Consider the following 21326-nt stretch of genomic DNA (forward strand, 5'->3'; position numbering starts at 1 on the left):
TTACCTTGCCGGCTACATCAGTCAACTAAAGAGTAGCCAGTTTCTGTTCCTTTCACAACTTGGTGAAAGAGTGCAACGTGTACACTGAACTATGTTCAACTCTCCCGTGCAGGTCCAGCCAGCCTTCCAGAAGCTTTGCCTTCACACAGCCTGTCAGCCCGCTCTGTGGTGCCCGCGTGGTCCTTAATCCAGTCGAATAAACACTCCAAACAGCCTACCCGACCGCTCGTAGGTGTCTGCATGGTCCTAAAGCACACCTTTGCCTAGTTTTGTATCACATTCCAAAGATTAAAACTGTGGGGGACAAAAATGCAATTTCAGAATGCCCCCCCCCCATCCCCAGTGAAAGTTGCGCCCCTGCCCAGATACAATGACTCCCTTCATGAGGATATGTGACCCTTTGATTTGCAAATACTGATAGTGACAGAAATCTTTATTTAATACCCTTTACCTATTTTCATGTTATTACCTGTATACCCCAAGGCCTACATCATTAGTCAATATGAATATATGATTATTCATGTACTTTTCATGCAATTTATTGTCAAATCATTTCAAAGTAACAAATAACTTAAAACAATCGACAAAGGCTACTTTGTTTCCGCTTTGGCTGCTCAATAGGGATGTGCTTGCACACTGCCTCCACAACAACGATGACTGGACCAGTCTTGAATTTCACAGACGTAGAATATTGTTCGGTCAATGGAACTGCAACAGCTATATGCAGATCCTAAGGGCATGTGATCACTGACCCACTGAGGAAGGAGAAGAACCAAGTATGAGTCAGAAGAGATCGCTTCTCTCAGTCAGTCCAAAATGCCTTGTAAACTGCTAAATCTATGTGAGTATGAAACACATAAACTGGTCCGAATACAAAGTGTAAGGCTCGGATCGCTGAAATGGACATTTAACGGAGTCATACTGATGTTCATCTGGTGAGTAGGCTATTCTGCAGAAGGATTTAGCTTGCGGTAATAACGGTAATAGACGACGAACGCCCACGCGCCTTGACTGATCAAGAATGTGTGCATGAAAATAAAGTATGAATGTTTTATATAATGATTTCATTGTAAAATAATTATGTATTACATGCATCAATTGTATTTACTATTTATTTTAAATTGTTTACCATCCATCCCCTTGTAGCCTTACCAATAGTATTTTAAAACGATCAGGGATATATATATATATATAAAAAAAAGTAGGCTAACTTACTCCAATTTGCAACATACCATGATCAAATATTGTTTTATATTGTAGCATTATGATGCTCTGGAACAAGGAGTACCAAGAACATGACTATGTGGTCAGCTCTGTTACTGCTAAGGTCAAGGGAGTGGCCTTGACCAGTTTACCAGATGTTGGTGCTATAGTATGGGACGTTGTGGATTACAGTGGACCATCACAGGTGTGTGTGTGTGTGTGTGTGTGTGTGTGTGTGTGTGTGTGTGTGTGTGTGTGTGTGTGTGTGTGTTTATGTGTGTGAGAGAGAGTGAGAGAATATTGTTGTTTTATTGTTGTATATTATACACATATTACATTTGTGATATACATGCACATATTTTTACATTGGTTCTGACTTTCTATACATTTGTTTGACTTTCTGTTTAAGGGAAAGAATTCATTTTTTGTGGTGACCAATGTCATTGTTACAAAAGAACAAAGGCAAGGAAAATGCCCTGAGGTAGAGTGCCAGTAGGATGTCCCTCTCCAATTCCTCTACATTCTAATGTCTTATATAATTTATATTAACCAGACTATTTGATGACTAGAACCCACTAATCTCCTAGGAGTGTTTATATTACAGGTCCCTCCTTATGGAAAAGTGTGTCAGACAGACAAGGACTGTGCAAAGGGGTTCTGGGATCAGCACAGTCACGGTACAACTACAACTGTCTAGAACTTCTCCCATGATCCTTCTCCTCTGTTTGTGTCATCTCTATCTGGTGATACCATTAGTTCTTGCATGGATGGGAGGAATTTGTCCCTGATGTGTTGAGGTTTCAGACGGTCAGCTCTGCTCTGGGTTCTTTACTATAGGCAGATACATTATTGTTATATACGTTTACACAGTAGTAGTAAACATGTAGACACATGATAATAGAACATCTAAGATAATAGTTAGTATTTTTTGTCATGAGAACCATACAATAATTCAAATGTTGCTTTCCTCATCAGGGGTTCAGACAGGTGCATGTGTGAAGTTTGATGTGACACGAAAAACATGTGAGGTGTCTGCATGGTGCCCCATAGAGACCAAGAAAAAGCCCCCCAAGTAAATATGCTCACTATTATTGTTTTCTCAGCATCAGTTTTATGTGATTTTATTTTATTGCATTTATGTGTGTCTGTCCTCTTTCTCTCATCAAATTCATTGTGATTTGATTTGTGGTCTCTTCAGAGGTTAGTTACTCAGTAAATAATGTTATCTTCTCTTCTACATAGACCACTGTCCGACAGCTATATTTATACTTCAGTTCCTCTAATGTGGAGGAAGTTCACTTTGTTAGTGCTGCATGTGTATATAGAGTCAAATATGCCAAGGAACATTGTTTCACAGTAGTTTCACAGAAACTTTGAAGTGAAAATGAAACCGTCTGCTGTAAAAAATTATTGTTTTCACAACTATGCTTCAATAATGCAATTGATGACTGCTCTGACATCTAGGCCTGCTCTCTTGGCATCAGCTGAGAACTTTACAGTCCTCATCAAAAACAACGTCAGATTCCCAAACTTTAACTTCATGAGGTGAGACAGTCCAATTCAATATCAATTAATTTCACTTTTTTGTTTGCACACCACAGTTCTCAAGTATATTATATTCAGAGTAACCTTTACCACCTTTACAGATGTAGGATCTTAATTTGAACACCCAGTTGCAGGATAACTTTCCTGCAATGCAGGACATTTAAAACTTGTAGTGTATTTGAGGTTTAAACATTTTAAAGGCTTCAGAAGTTTGTAATTTCCACTTTGACATTTCAGACTTGATTTTCCATAAGGAAAAATGTATCAACCCTTACAAAAATGGCCATTAATTATAATCCATATAATAATTCAAATTTCCTCTTGCTGCAGGATTACAGTGGGGAAAAAAAGTATTTAGTCAGCCACCAATTGTGCAAGTTCTCCCACTTAAAAATATGAGAGAGGCCTGTAATTTTCATCATAGGTACACGTCAACTATGACAGACAAAATGAGAAAAAAAAATCCAGAAAATAGGATGTAGGATTTTTAATGAATTTATTTGCAAATTATGGTGGAAAATAAGTATTTGGTCAATAACAAAAGTTTCTCAATACTTTGTTATATATACCCTTTGTTGGCAATGACACAGGTCAAACGTTTTCTATAAGTCTTCACAAGGTTTTCACACACTGTTGCTGGTATTTTGGCCCATTCCTCCATGCAGATCTCCTCTAGAGCAGTGATGTTTTGGGGCTGTCGCTGGGCAACACGGACTTTCAACTCCCTCCAAAGATTTTCTATGGGGTTGAGATCTGGAGACTGGCTAGGCCACTCCAGGACCTTGAAATGCTTCTTACGAAGCCACTCCTTCGTTGCCCGGGCGGTGTGTTTGGGATCATTGTCATGCTGAAAGACCCAGCCACGTTTCATCTTCAATGCCCTTGCTGATGGAAGGAGGTTTTCACTCAAAATCTCACGATACATAGCCCCATTCATTCTTTCCTTTACACGGATCAGTCGTCCTGGTCCCTTTGCAGAAAAACAGCCCCAAAGCATGATGTTTCCACCCCCATGCTTCACAGTAGGTATGGTGTTCTTTGGATGCAACTCAGCATTCTTTGTCCTCCAAACACGAGTTGAGTTTTTACCAAAAAGTTACATTTTGGTTTCATCTGACCATATGACATTCTCCCAATCCTCTTCTGGATCATCCAAATGCACTCTAGCAAACTTCAGACGGGCCTGGACATGTACTGGCTTAAGCAGGGGGACACGTCTGGCACTGCAGGATTTGAGTCCCTGGCGGCGTAGTGTGTTACTGATGGTAGGCTTTGTTACTTTGGTCCCAGCTCTCTGCAGGTCATTCACTAGGTCCCCCCGTGTGGTTCTGGGATTTTTGCTCACCGTTCTTGTGATCATTTTGACCCCACGAGGTGAGATCTTGCGTGGAGCCCCAGATCGAGGGAGATTATCAGTGGTCTTGTATGTCTTCCATTTCCTAATAATTGCTCCCACAGTTGATTTCTTCAAACCAAGCTGCTTACCTATTGCAGATTCAGTCTTCCCAGCCTGGTGCAGGTCTACAATTTTGTTTCTGGTGTCCTTTGACAGCTCTTTGGTCTTGGCCATAGTGGAGTTTGGAGTGTGACTGTTTGAGGTTGTAGACAGGTGTCTTTTATACTGATAACAAGTTCAAACAGGTGCCATTAATACAGGTAACGAGTGGAGGACAGAGGAGCCTTTTAAAGAAGAAGTTACAGGTCTGTGAGAGCCAGAAATCTTGCTTGTTTGTAGGTGACCAAATACTTATTTTCCACCATAATTTGCAAATAAATTCATAAAAAATCCTACAATGTGATTTTCTGGATTTTTATTTCTCAATTTGTCTGTCATAGTTGACGTGTACCTATGATGAAAATTACAGGCCTCTCTCATATTTTTCAGTGGGAGAACTTGCACAATTGGTGGCTGACTAAATACTTTTTTTCCCCACTGTATTTTCCTGCTGTAGCAAACTGGCTCAAATTAAGATCTTACATCTGTCATAATCATATGGAAAACAAGCACATTCTTCAATTCAGTGAAAGTGGATCTAACTGATGCGTTTTTGTCTTACAGAAGGAACATCCTCCCTGAGATGACGGAAAGCTACCTGAAGCGCTGCCAGTTTAACAGGCATACAGACCCCTCATGCCCCATCTTCCGTCTGGGGGACATTGTACAAGAGGCCAGAGAAAACTTCTCAGAGATGGCAGTTGAGGTGGGCTGCTCTGTTAGAGGGAGTTTCTCAAACAACCACAAACTTTCACATAAACTAACTCTATGACCCTCAATTATGGATGTCACTCACTGTTGTCTGCATCAATTTTGGCACTGCACATACTGGCATTTCATAACGTTGGACATATTTGATTACTTAATGAATTACAGAATTATGGTCTGGATTCAATCCGTACCTGCGTAAAAATGTTAAGGTAATTTCCGATTGAGCCGACATTTTTGACATTTTAGTCATTTAGCAGACGCTCTTATCCAGAGCGATTTACAATTAGTGAGTGCATACGTTTTTCAAACTGGCCCCCCGTGGGAATCGAACCCACAACCCTTGCGTTGCAAGTGCCATGCTCTACCAACTGAGCTACAGGAGGGCCAATGCGCAGCGTTTACCGTGACTGCAGTCTCCACAAACGCGGGAACATTGCCTTTAAATTTAAATCGAGATATAACGCGGCTGTTCCGCGATACTTCGGCGATACGGATTGAATCTAGCCCTAAATCACCTTAATTACGTCAGATTACATGATTGTCAGGTTGATGTAAAACAAGTTGAGTAGATCGTCTCCACCATGCTCTCTCACCAAAGGGTGGCGTCATTGGGATCCAAATCAAGTGGGATTGTAACCTGGACGGGTTCTTGCGGAACTGTCTGCCCAAATACTCCTTCCGCCGGCTGGATGAGAAGGAGAGCAATAGAACACTGTACCCTGGTCTCAACTTCAGGTAAATGTGACAGGCCTTGTTCTTGAGGCCAGTGGTCATGTCATAGGTCATACATGGTCAGCTGACCCATGTCAAATTATGGAAAGCTGTCAATCAATAGTGATATAGACATTTGTGTAATTTTATATATCAGTGCAATCCAGATATTACATTGTTTAACCTACTACTTGTGTTGGCAGGTTTGCCAGATATCAGATAGAGAAAGGTGTTGAGGAGAGAACCCTGTTTAAAGCATTTGGGATCAGGTTTGATGTCATGGTGTTTGGAAAGGTTTGTATGACTCAGTAAGTCTCATAATTTAAACCTCCAATAATAATGATGGTAATCTTGTGAATGTGCATTTTTTATTTTAAATATATTTTACCCCCTTTTTCGTTGCAATTCCCCAATGGGCTCGGGTGGCGAAGGTCAAGTCATGCATCCTCCGAAACATGACCCACCAAACCGCACTTCTTAACACCCTCCCGCTTAACCGGGAAGCCAGCCGCACCAATGTGTAGGAGGAAACACAGTTCAACTGACGACCGAGGTCAGCCTGCAGGCGCCCGGCCCACCACATGGAGTCGCTAGAGCGCGATGAGCCAAGTAAAGCCCCCCCGGCCAAACCCTCCCCTAACCCGGACGACGCTGGCCCAATTGTGATACAGCCCGGAATCGAACCCGGGTCTGTAGTGACGTCTCTAGCACTGCAATGCAGTGCCTTAGACCGTTGCGCCACTCGGGAGGCTGCATTTATTATTCTAATTAATGAAAATCAGAAAAATACAAATGGTAATTTATATCATGAATGTTCTTTTAAGGCAGGAAAATTCAGCATAATCCAACTGATCATCTTTATTGGATCAACTCTATCATATTATGCACTGGTGAGTGTTATTCAGCTATTTTTATCCAACTTGTTTCAAATGCAAAACTAATAACAGGCAAAGTAAAGGACAATGATTGTGATTTTTCATAGACCACTGTATTCATCGACTGGCTCATTGGGACCAGCTGTTACTCTAAAGAAGCCAGACAGAACTACTCAGAGAAGAAGGTTGAATCTGTTCAGGACAGACAGCAGGTAGGAGTGGGATGGCATTCCCCACTGAGGATTATACAAACCCACAGCAAGATTTTCATTATCATTGGCTGAATTGTTTGAGGTAAATATGTGGTGAGACGCTGAACAATGAGACTATTCTTCTTCTATGTTCCAGTGCATTCTCTGTGTCTCGTTTGTGGACGAGAACCATATAAGAGTGGTGAAAAGATCACATAAGAAAAGTTTACAACAAGTGAAGCCCATCTCCATTCACCCATGCAAGGTTAGCATAACTGTGTTTTCCCCAATGCAGTGCCATTCTCACCCCGATACAACAGATGCTCTAAAGATGTCACTTTTAAGCTCACTTTGTTATCCTCCTCGTCTTTTATACAGTAAGTCAGTATGGTAATACATGCATATTGTATCAGTGCATATGACTAATTTGATATGTATTGCACACTTGTTGCCAGGATGACACAGGGCACCTAAGTGCCATGGTTGGTGTATTGCAGAAAGGGAACATCGTAGGCAAGCAGCCCCAGGTTCTCCCCCAGCCCAACCGTCCAGCCTGGTGTCTGTGTGGCTGCTGTCTTCCTTCCACCCATCCCCAGGAGCAGCTGTGCTGCAGACAGAGCAGTGGTCGCTGCATCACCACCTCCTCCCTGTTTGAACAGCTGGTGCTGAGTCGGCCCTTGTTGGATATAGTGCTGCTGTACAGGGAGCCTCTCTCTGACCTGACCGAGGGGGAGCAGCGGATCGCCGCCCTTCGCCACTGCGCCTACAGACAGTACATCAGCTGGAGATTCGGGGCCCCACTCAGAGAAAGCATCCCTGTCATGCCCAGTTGTAGTTTGTGGAGAATCAGAGAAGAGTACCCCAGCCAAGATGGAGAGTACACTGGTCTGAGGCCCAGGAGAACTACCTCTCACCAGTCCGGCCCTAACACACAGCTTTAGGGAAGAGGAAGAGTCAGTGTTATAGAAAGCTCCATCAGAGATTGGTCCTCATAATGTAGCGACTGTACAACGCATTTGAACTGGTGTATTGATCTAATCTTCCATTCAGCATTAAGGTTAACATTTTCAACCAGAACATTATCTTCGCCTGTAGATATTGTGTCCATCCATCCCACTGTGTAGGGACCATCAATAATGAAGAGGGAAATAACGTAATAGACTTTATCTTAGCTGACACTGAACAGGAGCTAACTGGATGTGGGAATTGCTTTATCTTTCCTTTGACTGTCTACTTACATGTGACTTATTTCAATTATTTGTTGTATTGGAACATATGTTTTTTACCATGTGCAATAAATGTAACTTTGAAAATATTGTTGACTTGATAACGTAATTTCACAACTTCTCTAGTTCTTGTGTGCATACAGCAGTACATACCGTTTTCATGCAGCCATTGGAGTGGATGAACAGCAGGTTTATTATGCCTATTTTCAGATATGGTAAATTTGCCAAATGAGCCCGGGTCAGTTGTAATTTTCATACTAGCCATGAAAATGATTTGACTATTATCTCAGCAGGCTGTGACACCTCTTTACCTCTTTTATCACCCTCATTGCTAGTTTTCTACAGTGTAACCAGAACTCTGAAGATGGGCTGCTGCAGCTGTCAGAGCTGCCACAGCTGTTTCTTTGAATATGAAACACCAAGAATGATTGTGGTGAAGAGCAAACTAGTGGGATCTGTCTTCAGATTAATCCAGTTTCTGATCATCTTTTATGTGATTGGGTAAGTTGGGGATTCAATTATTTTGTTTTTTATATTAAAAAGCCAGTGTTCCACTACATTTAGTCAGAGTGGATGTGTGAATGTATCACTTTGTCTCTGCACCTGTGTCCTGTTACACTATAGCTATGTCTGTGTGGTGCAGAAGTCCTACCAGGAAACAGACTCAGTGATCAGTTCTGTCACAACCAAGGTGAAGGGCACTGGCTTCACCAACACCTCTGATCTGGGCGCCCGTGTGTGGGACGTGGCTGATTACAACATCCCCCCTCAGGTACAGTGGTTGAAAAAGTACCCAGTTGTCATACTAGAGTAAAAGTAAAGATACCTTAATAGAAAATTACTCAAGTAAAAGTCTAAAAGTATTTGGTTTTAAATATACCTAAGTATCAAAAGTAAAAGTACAAATCATTTCAAATTCCTTATATTAAGCAAACCAGATGGCGCCATATTATCGTTTTTTAAATCTACGGAAAGCCAGGGGCAAACTCCAACACTTAATTTACAAACTAAGCATGTGTGTTTAGTGAGTCTGCCAGATCAGAGACAGTAGGGATGACCAGGGATGTCTTGATAAGTGTGTTAATTGGACCCTTTTCCTGTCCTGCTAAGCATTCAGTACTTTTGGGTGTCAGGGAAAAGGTATGGAGTAAAAAGTACATTATTTTCTTTAGGAATGTATAAATAGTAAAGTAAAGTACAGATACCCCCACCCCCCAAAAAAAAAAAAAAAAAAAAAACGTAAGTAGTACTTTAAAGTATTTTTACATAAGTACTTTACACAACTGCTCGGGTAGCATCCTATACTCCATACACTATCTGCAGTGTATCACTTTTTTGTTCGTTTGAGTTCAGATTGTATTGGTAACTGTTTTTGTATAGAAAGATCATTTGTTTTAGGAAAATGTGTTCTGTCTGGCAGGGTGAGAGTTCTTTCTTTGTGTTGACCAACATGATTGTCACCCCCAATCAAACTCAATCGAGCTGTCCAGAGGTAAGCTGTTGATTTCTCATTTAAAAGACATTGAAATGTGTAAGTCTATATTGTAAAATGTGTATTTATTGTTTGAATTAAACACTACTTAAAATGTCCAGTGAAATGTTAAGTTGGACTGTATTTATACTTAAATAATACATTGACTTAGAAGATATGCTTTATACAACCATTATTTCAATGGTAATCAAAAAGTATTTGAATGATAGTGAAATGCGATCCTGTATCTTCTTAAGCTCCCAAACCAATCCACCATTTGCGTGTCAAACAGTGACTGCTTAGAGGGATCCAGTGATGTTCGTGGAAACGGTAGGCCTTCTTGCCTTGCTGATGAGTCGTTGTAAAATTGTTAACAAGGGCAGCAACCAACAGGGAGATAGCTGAAACATTCATTCAGGGTTTCGTAAGAAAATAAATATCTACTGCTCCAGAGAAAATTATCCTGAAATTCAATTATATTTTCAGAATCATCCTGCAACATATTTGATTAACTAAACAGCAATGTTTTCTAATCATATTACTCTGTTAAAAGGTATCCAGACAGGGCTATGCATGAACTACTCAGAGACTGTCAATACATGTGAAGTGCTATCTTGGTGTCCTCTTGAAATAGACACTAACTTACCTGAGTAAGTAAGAACACATTATAATATGATTAATGAGGGTATACTCATGGGGCAAGGTATTATAAGTGTAACGCATTTTGTATCATAGACAGGCACTGCTGGCTGCAGCAGAGGACTTCACGGTGCTAATCAAGAACAGTGTGACCTACCCCAAATTCAACTTTCACAAGTGAGTCATGTTTGTTTGTCCGGCACCTAAATGAAACATGAAAAGGAATAAAGGCAGAACACCTGCTTGAGTTTTACTTTTTTCTGCAGAACACCTAATAATTTATCTTTGGTCTCTTGCAGAAGAAACATTTTGTCTGATGTTAACTCTTCATATCTGAAGCAATGTGAATTCAATCGCATAACAGACCCTGACTGTCCCATCTTCCGCCTCAAAGACATGGTCTCTGAAGCTGAGGAGGACTTTCAGACCATGGCTATCAGGGTATAACATTTAACTGTACACTCTCCTCTTAGGTCACTTACAAGCCTTGATTCTGCATAAGCCCATTCTAGATATTCCTGTAGTTATTCTCAATGCTGTGTTTGGTTTATGTTGCAATTGAATGGGAGGGGGCTTTAATCATCCTTGTCCATCAGGCCACATTTTGGCAGTGGTGTCACTCATTGGTATATAAAATTACACATTTAAATAGATAATTTGAAATGAGTCTAAATGGTTGTTAAGGGTGGTGTTCTTGGGATTGTGATTGACTGGAGCTGTGACCTGGACTGGCCTGAACATTACTGTGGCCCTAAGTACTCCTTCCGCAGGCTAGACAACAAAATTCCTGAAAACAACGTAGCCCCTGGATACAACTTTAGGTGAGATCAATGAACCTGTGGACACAATACTGTTAGAGAATAAATACAGCTTTTCAACAAGACTTATTTCCACAGGTTTGCCAAGTACTACAAAACCACAGATGGTAGGGAAACAAGAACATTGATCAAAGCATATGGAATCCGGTTTGATGTCATTGTTTTTGGAACGGTGAGACTCAACATAAAAAGCTATCTATTCTTCAACCACAGGAGTAGAATACTTAATTTTGACAATATATGAGCTTTATATTCACAAGATGGTAAAGGCAACAATTGATTGAGACCACCACAATAAGGGTTTTAGTGTCAAATGACAAATAGGCCTACCTTGCTCTGCTGTTCTTTCTTTACAGGCAGGTAAATTCAACATGGTTCCGACCATAGTGAATGTAGGTGCAGCGCTTACGTTTCTGTCTTTGGTAAGTCCTGTTAACTGGGGCCATCTCCAAACACTCATTGTTTGTAAAGAAACATTAATTATTAGTACCATAAAGCACTTCTGAGAAATGTTAGCCTGTTAATACAGTGTAATTTAATTGTCATTTTCAGTTTGATATAGTCATGCAAGTGTGTACCCTTAGGTGGATGCAGTTTGTAACTGGTTTCTCCTGACATGCACAAAGAGAAGAGATTACTACAGCAAACACAAATTCACATATCTGGATAACACTGATGACGATGCTGGTGAACCTGTGAGTTACTGACTCCTCAAACTCTTATTCCCCTATATACAGTACCAAATTAAGTAAACACCAGCAATTATCAGGGAATACTTACAACAATAACTATCACTATTCTTTGCTTAACAACCTCAACTTGACTGTTAATCAACTTTTTAATTATGCAGATTTTACTTAAATTAGTTGTATAAATCATATGTTAATCTGCCAAATTCTTATTGGTCTGTACAGCTGGGAGAAACCACTTACGGGACCCAGTAGATCCTGCACAGAGAAGTGGTCTGTTCACATTGTGGGAGAATGTTGAATCCATCTTCTTTTCTCCAGACCTCTACCTATCTCCAATCTCCAGCCCCTGCCCGCTAAACATCATACATGGGGCATGTACTAATATTTCCTTATATTCCAGATTAAGCCTCTTCAAATGTGTAGTGTATAATCTGTTATTAGTTATTAGGCTACCTTAAAACAAGGTACAAATAAATAGTAAGAAAATCATTTTAATATGGAAATTGTCATTTCACATCATTGATCACAAAAGAATAACAAAGAAGTTGTAATATAGAAAGTAGAAAATATATATTTTTAAACTATCGCCTTTTCTGGAAAATATTTCCTCTTCCCATCCCTCCACGTCCTCGACCCCTGGCAGCCACTGTGAAAGAGGAGACAAAGCAAATTGTTTGTCAATAAACATACACTGCTCAAAAAAATTAAGGGAACACTAAAATAACACATCCTAGATCTGAATGAATGAAATAATCTTATTAAATACGTTTCTTTACATAGTTGAATGTGCTGACAACAAAATCACAACAATTATCAATGGAAATCAAATTTATCAACCCATGGAGGTCTGGATTTGGAGGCACCCTCAAAATTAAAGTGGAAAACCACACTACAGGCTGATCCAACTTTGATGTAATGTCCTTAAAACAAGTAAAAATGAGGCTCAGTAGTGTGTGTGGCCTCCACGTGCCTGTATGACCTCCCTACAACGCCTGGGCATGCTCCTGATGAGGTGGTGGATGGTCTCTTGAGGGATCTCCTCCCAGACCTGGACTAAAGCATCCGCCAACTCCTGGACAGTCTGTGGTGCAACGTGGCGTTGGTGGATGGAGCGAGACATGATGGCCCAGATGTGCTCAATTGGATCCAGGTCTGGGGAACGGGCGGGCCAGTCCATAGCATCAATGCCTTCCTCTTGCAGGAACTGCTGACACGCTCCAGCCACATGAGGTCTAGCATTGTCTTGCATTAGGAGGAACCCAGGGCCAACCGCACCAGCATATGGTCTCACAAGGGGTCTGAGGATCTCATCTCGGTACCTAATGGCAGTCAGGCTACCTCTGGCGAGCACATGGAGGGCTGTGCGGCCCCCCAAAGAAATGCCACCCCACACCATGACTGACCCACCGCCAAACCGGTCATGCTGGAGGATGTTGCATGCAGCAGAACGTTCTCCACGGCGTCTCCAGACTCTGTCACGTGCTCAGTGTGAACCTGCTTTCATCTGTGAAGAGCACAGGGCGCCAGTGGCGAATTTGCCAATCTTGGTGTTCTCTGGCAAATGCCAAACGTCCTGCACGGTGTTGGGCTGTAAGCACAACCCCCACCTGTGGACGTCGGGCCCTCATACCACCCTCATGGAGTCTGTTTCTGACCGTTTGAGCAGACACATGCACATTTGTGGCCTGCTGGAGGTCATTTTGCAGGGCTCTGGCAGTGCTCCTCCTGCTCCTCCTTGCACAAAGGCGGAGGTAGCAGTCCTGCTGCTGGGTTGTTGCCCTCCTACGGCCTCCTCCACGTCTCCTGATGTACTGGCCTGTCTCCTGGTAGCGCCTCCATGCTCTGGACACTACACTGACAGACACAGCAAACCTTCTTGCCACAGCTCGCATTGATGTGCCATCCTGGATGAGCTGCACTACCTGAGCCACTTGTGTGGGTTGTAGACTCCGTCTCATGCTACCACTAGAGTGAAAGCACCGCCAGCATTCAAAAGTGACCAAAACATCAGCCAGGAAGCATAGGAACTGAGAAGTGGTCTGTGGTCACCACCTGCAAAACCAGTCCTTTATTGGGGGTGTCTTGCTAATTGCCTATAATTTCCACCTGTTGTCTATTCCATTTGCACAACAGCATGTGAAATTGATTGTCAATCAGTGTTGCTTCCTAAGTGGACAGTTTGATTTCACAGAAGTGTGATTGACTTGGAGTTACACTGCTCAAAAAAATAAAGGGAACACTTAAACAACACAATGTAATATGTTTTACAGTATGTGAATTTTCAAAAATCGACTATGGTTTAAATGCCAGGATGTTATACTCATTTCTGCTCATCATCTAGTAGAATTTGATGCACACTTTTCCACAATGCATTGGAAGAGGTGGACTGCGAGTGATAGGCCCTAGTTCTCTTCAAGTAGCCAAATCTAGGCTACTTAATTGGGAAGATGCCGAATAGCGAAGCTTCTGCGGTGCTGTTCAAATGTAGGCTAAGTAGTTTTTGTTCTCCTTAAAATGATCATGAGTATTGCATCGTAGGCTATATCTTTGAAAACATATGTTTTTTTGTTTTTACCCAAAGTGGATTTCTGTTTTCTCATTGAAAATGGTTTATTGTTCTCTTGGCCTTCGTTAAGTTTTTTAACGAAATACTAAACCATCTTTTGATTTCTGAATGTGTCGGCACAGGAGACTCGGGATGTGGCTGCGTTATTGACGTCATGTTAAATCAGGCCTTTTGATTTGAACATATGGATTGCTTAAGTTTTGTAGGCTACCTATTTAATTAATGGATCAAGACTTAGCAATCATTCTGATCTCGTTCCCAATGATCAGTGCTTTAGTTTAATATGTTGCTGTCCAGTGGTACTGAATTTGCGATGCACCCGATTGTCCACGTTTTTCTGTGCAATAGCATTTTGATTTGAACATTTGAAAAGTTTTCGTGTGTGTAATAGGCTATTTAATGTATATATGTTAGAGCGCTTTGGTTTCACTAATAAATATGTTGAAATGGAACCAAATGATCAGTTTCTGTCTTCAGTCATTTTTAAATAGGATAGATGGGCTATATGGGCTACGGTATAGGTAGAATGTGATAGTCTGTCTATAACCAGCCTGAGTAGGCCTATAACTCCATTTCTATTCTATTCAGAGTTTAGAGAATTTAATAGAGTTAGAAATTAGCTATTATCAGGCTGGTTAATGCAATGCATGTCTGTTGAATTTGGGAAAATCCTCCCACACTCAGCCCCGCTCCACCTACTCAGCCAGTCAGGATCCGCTACTACGTTGCGGCCGTGACATAATGCATACTTTTTACTAAACAGTACGTGCTAAATAGTATGTGACGATGAGTAGCCTACATAGTATGCAGTTTAAGTATGGAGTATGCTAGAATGGGTATTCGGACACAGCCAATGACTGACAAGGAGTTGGCGTGATGGCACTAACAGACTGGCACCCAGTCTAGTAGGATACCAAGGTGGGTCTGATTAGGGCAAGAATGTAATATAAATATGTACCTTGTGCTTTGAGAATGGCAGCTTTTCCTCTTCCTGCTCCAGCTCCCTGGTTCTTGTTCTTCATACTCTTTAGCATGGGTGCATTCTTCAGCATGTCAGGGAGAATGAGGAATCTGATCTTGCTGCCTCGGATGTACACTTGCTCCAGCTGGGCTACACGGCCGTCTCTGTGGGTCACTGTGATGTTGGCCATCTGGAGGGGGCAGAATGTGTAATAAGAAATACATCACATTTAGATGAGGATGGGAGGGGGTAGGTTGTGGAGGACTACTTCATGTGTAGCTAAGGAACCCTCAACTCTTGTTCTCTTATATGGAGGTGGAGCTGAGTTTTGATGACTGGTTGCAGGATTTGCTAGCAACAACATTGAGTCACCATCAGTCGATTCTTGAAAAAATGTCAATTCTGAAAACGATTCTCGTTTTTCAAGCGAAGGCCTTTAAGGGAGTACGCGAGCACACTCGTTCAGTTAGCCGAGCTCGACTAGGCGCCAGCCGAAGTTAAGCATGCTGACACCTGAATAAGGGTAGGGGTTAAGGTTAGGGTAGGGACATGCCAAGGTACCGGATAGCACGGACCCAATTGAATCTCAGCTTACCTAATACATAGTATGAGCAACGAGGAAAAAAAGTTGGTGGTTGTATTCGCTACAAGTGTTTATTAGAAGTATGAATTTCAGCACCCCGCGGAAGCGCCGCAGTTGTACAGGACAAACATAGGTACAGGTAAGAGTTTTCAGAATTGACATTTTTACAAGAATCAACTGATGGTGACTCAATGTTGTTGCTAGCAAATCCGCAACCAGTCATCAAAATTCAACTCCGCCTCGATATAAGGGAACGGAGTTGAGGATTCCTCAGCTACTTTATGGGGGACTCAGGGATCACAGAGGCTGATTTGTATCTAGCTTGCTATATCATTTTTTAAAAAGTTTAAAAAGAGAGACATGACCCCTCACATTCTGAAATAGCATTTTTGGCCGGCTGGATTTAGGACCATGCGAACACCACAGAGTGCGAACAGCGGCAGCTATTGTCTGTGTGTTGTGCTTTTTCTCAGAGTTGTAAAAGCAAGCAGAGCAGAAACTGGCTATTCTTTATTTTACTGATGCAGCTGGCAAGGTATCTGCTGTTTGACTTAACAGAAGAAAAAAAAATAGTATTCCCAGTGCCGAGTTAGTAGTGTAACTGACATGTAACGTAAGCTAATGCATTACATGTTTCAACCCCTCGACTGAAGTTTTGTCTGAAGTTAATGAACTAGCTACCACAGCCAGTTCAGCTCTAGACTCTAGCTATCTGTTTGATGAAATAATTAAGACACGCAAATTACTAGAGGAAGTCCGACCGCAATTGATTTGATTGTGCCGCCTGACTCAGACTTGCTGTGCTGTGTTAAAAAAAGACAGTGAGTGACTGTGTGACTAACACCCGTTATCCATCTCTCCTCCCTGCTGCAGCGACCACCACAGAACATTAGTGTGTATAGCTGTCAGTGTTGTTGAAGCTGCAACATAATTACAGCCATTTCTGACTGAAAAGTTGTTCCAAAATCCCTAATTTGTTTAGGAAAAACATTCCCTATTCCCTCAATATTTGCTCTCTGTACGTGACACGCTTTTGTCTATTTCTGGAAAATACTGGAGATCAAGAAAAAGAAGGTATGGAGCAAGCACTGCGTGCATATTAGAACTGTGGGTGCCAAACAGGTGCTGTTAGATTACAATAAAAAATGTCTGACTGTTTGGAACAATGTAAACACTAAATAATTTATAAGCGTACCAGAGTGTTGTAAAAAATAATAATTGTAAAGCCTTTATTACAGCAAGACTAAAAAAAAAGTTGCATTCATTTGTGAATGCAATTTCCGAAATGGAACAGTTTAGGCCTATTTATTGTTTAAGCTAATTATTAATTATTCAATGGTCGCCTTGTTATTTTATTCTAAAACTAAAATGCTTGATTGCATTTCACATCATGAACAACTCGTATGCTGTGTGATGACAAATAAATGATTGATTGATACAGTAGCCTATATAAGTATTGAAATATTGGCCTAAGTAAGTTACGGTATTAAGACTAAACAGGAGGCGCTCTTAGGCCTACAGCTCGATGGTGGTTATACAAGGCTGCTATACTAAGCCTACTAATGATAATGACATTACTTATTATTATAATGATGATCATAATAATAATATTAACAACAAGGAGATCAAGGAAAAATGAGGGTTATTATTATAATAAATATAATTTCTGAATATTTGGAACAGTGGAACACTAAATAAATTAAATAATACCAGAGGCTGGTCTCACGAAAAGAAGAAAAAAAAAGGTGTAAAGCCTTTATTACAGCATAGCAAAGATTCAAAACAGCCGCATTAGTGAAATTGTTGCGTGAGGCTTGGTGCTCACGGAATCAGTAGGCTATCAACCAAACACTCAAATAGGCAACAGAAGCAGGATGTCTTATTTCTGTAGATATCCAGTGCCTTTGGAAAGTATTCAGACCCCTTGACTTTTTTGTTAGGTTACAGCCTTATTCTAAAATTGATTAGAAAATGTGAGGAAGACCTGGGAGACACTATTGATGATAATGAATGGATACAGATATGTTTGAATGCCCAGTCATCTCAGACACAAATTACTGCAGTTTAAGACCTTCCATAGAACGTACTATATGCCAGTGAAACTGAATATCATGGACTCAGAAATGTAATTCCTCTCCTGGAGGTGTAAAACACAAAAGGGGACATATTTGCATATGTTACGCTCTTTAATATGCCATTTAGCAGACGCTTTTATCCAAAGCGACTTACAGTCATGTGTGCATACATTTTTACGTATGGATGGTCCCGGGGATCGAACCCACTACCCTGGCGTTTCAAGCGCCCATGCTCTACCAATTGAGCTATAGAGGACCAAGAGGACTCTTGTGAAGGTTGGCTGAATTCTGGCAAAGAGTATGTTATTTTATCTCAGCATGTCCCTTCTCCCTGTTTTTGTTTGCTTGGAAATGTTGGTACTGGAGACTTATCAGAAGAAACTGTGTAACCTAGCATTTGTAGTGGCTAAGAAATGCATTGCCATTAATTGGAAGGTTGGTTATCCTCCCACAATGTCACAATGGATGGCAGAAATGTCAAGTTATGTATCACTAGATTTGCTTTATTACAAGAGTAAAGGTTTACTGTGCAACTTTCATAAGGTCTGGATGCCTTATATGGAATACTGTACGACAAAAGGAGTCTGTATTGAAAACATGCCCAGGTCAGGGGAGACACCTATTTAGGCAATCCCTAGCTGCTGGGCTGCTCAGTCCTGGCCCTGGGGGTCTGTCGCACTGTCGGTTGTCACTCTGGCCTAACACACCTGAAACCAATAATGAATGTTTCACTAAGATCCTAAATCTGAGTGGGGTATGTTGAATTGGGGTGTTGCAGGGCGGTGGAGCCTTTTTTATTTTTATTTTACCTTTATTTAACTAGGCAAGTCAGTTAAGAACAAATTCTTATTTACAATGACGGCCTACACCGGCCAAACCTGGACGACGCTGGGCCAATTGTGCGCCGCCCTATGGGACTCCCAATCACGGCCGGTTGTGATACAGCCTGGAATCGAACCAGGGGGTCTGTAGTGACGCCTCAAGCACTGAGATGCAGTGCCTTAGACCACTGCGCCACTCGGGGCAGGACAGGGATTTTTTTCTTATTTTGGCTCTATATTCCAAACCGTTGAATTTTAATTCAAACAGTGACAATGAAGTTAACGTGCTTATTGTCAGCTTTAATTTGAAGGGGTATTTTCATCCATATCGGGTGAACCGTAGAGAAATTAGAACACTTTTTGTACATATTGGGACAAATTCACTTGTATGTGTAATAAAGTAGTAAAAAGTTATGTATTTGGTCCCACATTCATAGCACGCAATGACTACATCAAGCTTGTGACTCTACAGATAATCCTGAATGAATCGTGAATAATGATGAGTGAGAAAGTTAGACGCACAAATATCATACCCCCAAGACATGCCTCTCACCATTACAATAACAGGGGAGATTAGAAATTTTAAGGGGGTATGATATGAGTCTATAACTTTCTCACTCATCATTATTCAGTCAGGATTATACATAACCATGGTAGCATCCACGTTCATGAAAAAGTGGTTAGAAACAGATTATATTCTTATTTACAATAAAAGTGACCCTAAAAGGGTAATATTAGATTGTATAGAAATGCAGGAAATTAGCTTTAGATGCCCAATACATTTGAGGGAGCAACCCCAAACCCCCCACTTCTAAATCAAAAGTGTCTCCCCTGACTTTAAAGTTTGAGATTCATGATCATACCTGGCAGTTCATGTTGTCCTCAGCTTCAATGAGTTTCCCGCGGTACACCTCCCCGGTGTTGGTCTCGCAGGTAACAATGTGGCCCTCAGCTTCATGAAGGACTTTGATTGGCACTCCAATGGACATCTTTCCGAGTACCACCACATATAACGTAATGGTTTTAGTCAAAGAGTAAATAGTTGGCTTAATAGCTAACGTTCGCTTCTTTGCCAATAAAATCAGTAGCTAGTAGCTAAAACAGGATGAATAGAATTGGTTGGCAGGAAGTTAGCAAGCATAGTACAGTACCTAGCTAGCTCATCGTGTACACTGCCACAATATTTTACCTACTATAGCTAGCTAATCATGGTGATAAACGTATTATCTTACCGTTTAAATCCTTGCAAACCAGTTGGCGAATATTCGTGGCAATTATTCAGTTAGCACTAGCTAATATTTTTATTTAGGTCTAGCTATGGGAGAATGACAAAGATGCTTTCAGCTTCTTTGATAGCTAGCTAACCTCTCCAGCGCCGTTGATTTCCTGTTTGATTTATAGCCATGCCTAAGTAAGTTACGGTGAGAACTGTATGCTGCCACCTACTGCCGACGGGGCAGTTTATTGCACTACTACGGCTTTGTTGTTTTACAAACAACGCTCAAACCGTTAAGATACATGTTTTATATTAAATGTATAGTGTGCACAAGCAATTAATCAACTCTAATAATGTGGGATACACAGTGATGGATGTTGTTCTTGTGCGCAACCAGCGTTTCTCTCAGGGGCAGTATAGTTTCTGCAGTCACTTTTGACTGTGTGTGCGTGTGCGTGTGTGCACATGGGTGTGTGCGCGCCACCTAGCCACCGGAAGGGAGTTTGGCTCGGTAGTCTCCTTAGCCAGCAAGAATAAGCAAGACCTAGAAAGAATAAGGCCGTGATCTCGGCGATTTCAAAATAAAAGTCCCACAATGAATATGGTAAAAAAATATATACAAATGGAAAAAGGTTAAATAAGCAATAAGAACAGCCCTTAGCCATGGCCAATATACCATGGCTAAGGGCTGTTCTTATGCACAACGCAAAGTGGAGTGCCTGGATACAGCCTTTAGCCGTGGTATATTGACCATATACCACAAACCCCCCAGGTGCCTTATTGCTATTATAATAATAATAATATGCCATTTAGCAGACGCTTTTATCCAAAGCGACTTACAGTCATGCGTGCATACATTTTTGTGTATGGGTGGTCCCGGGGATCGAACCCACTACCTTGGCATTACAAGCGCCGTGCTCTACCAGCTGAGCTACAGAGGACCAACTGGTTACCAGCCGTAAAAATAAATGTTTTGTCATACCTGTGGTATACCACAACTTTCAGCCAATCAGCATTCAGAGCTCGAACCATCCAGTTTATAATCGCCTTTATAGCACAAGTAATATTATTGACATTATTGTTAACAGCATTAAAAGTAATGATTACTATATAGTTATCATGGTAACAACAATAATACAAATAACAAAATATGATTTATAATGTTACCATTAATAATAATAGTAATAACAATATTAATAATAATATTATTATTATTATAATAATCAACTTTGGAAAGCACTATTAAATCCCATTGTTAATTAGCCCATTTGTATTGCAAGATGCTCAGTATGTTTTTCATATTGGACATACATATTGCACCGCACACAATTTCCTGTACATTGTGTCACAGTAAAAGGTGGGAGGGTCCATTCTACTCAGGAGCACTTATACTGTCCAAATCAACAGAGTTTACAACCCAAGGAGCGCCGCTGCTCATTCTGCGGCCCTTAAAGAATGGCCTACTCAGGCGCACTTCTAGTTTCCAAATCCACAGTTGAAACCCCAAGGAGCATCGCTACTCATTCT

General features: G+C 41.1%; 3 protein-coding genes across 4 annotated transcripts; 2 read left to right on the plus strand and 1 right to left on the minus strand.

The window, feature by feature from the left end:
* The first annotated feature begins 636 nt into the window (after window positions 1-636).
* Window positions 637-8046, plus strand: p2rx7 (purinergic receptor P2X, ligand-gated ion channel, 7). 2 transcript variants are annotated; one of them, XM_041863737.2, is made up of 13 exons: window positions 637-935; window positions 1261-1408; window positions 1613-1684; window positions 1808-1880; window positions 2179-2275; window positions 2668-2748; window positions 4808-4949; window positions 5553-5689; window positions 5869-5959; window positions 6490-6555; window positions 6648-6752; window positions 6889-6996; window positions 7187-8046. In XM_041863737.2, the coding sequence occupies exons 1-13, from the start codon at window positions 817-819 to the stop codon at window positions 7670-7672; spliced, it is 1725 nt and encodes a 574-aa protein (XP_041719671.1). In that variant the 5' UTR covers window positions 637-816; the 3' UTR covers window positions 7673-8046. The 2 variants fall into 2 exon arrangements, with proteins under 2 accessions (XP_041719671.1, XP_041719672.1); XM_041863738.2 differs by having other exon boundaries at window positions 637-841.
* A 275-nt stretch (window positions 8047-8321) lies between these two features.
* On the plus strand, window positions 8322-11966 carry LOC121551227 (P2X purinoceptor 4). Its single transcript, XM_041863782.1, has 12 exons — window positions 8322-8458; window positions 8582-8729; window positions 9378-9449; window positions 9686-9758; window positions 9982-10078; window positions 10164-10244; window positions 10367-10508; window positions 10752-10888; window positions 10964-11057; window positions 11242-11307; window positions 11470-11580; window positions 11800-11966. Exons 1-12 carry the CDS (start codon window positions 8322-8324, stop codon window positions 11827-11829), a joined length of 1188 nt encoding a protein of 395 aa, XP_041719716.1. The 3' UTR covers window positions 11830-11966.
* An 86-nt stretch (window positions 11967-12052) lies between these two features.
* On the minus strand, window positions 12053-19985 carry LOC121551228 (small nuclear ribonucleoprotein Sm D3-like). Its single transcript, XM_041863783.2, has 4 exons — window positions 19816-19985; window positions 19447-19572; window positions 15102-15294; window positions 12053-12223 (listed from the first exon to the last, which is right to left on the minus strand). The coding sequence occupies exons 2-4, from the start codon at window positions 19570-19572 to the stop codon at window positions 12159-12161; spliced, it is 384 nt and encodes a 127-aa protein (XP_041719717.1). The 5' UTR covers window positions 19816-19985; the 3' UTR covers window positions 12053-12158.
* Between the last annotated feature and the right edge of the window lie 1341 nt (window positions 19986-21326).

The sequence above is a fragment of the Coregonus clupeaformis genome, chromosome 18, assembly GCF_020615455.1.
Source record: "Coregonus clupeaformis isolate EN_2021a chromosome 18, ASM2061545v1, whole genome shotgun sequence".
NCBI lineage: Eukaryota > Metazoa > Chordata > Actinopteri > Salmoniformes > Salmonidae > Coregonus > Coregonus clupeaformis.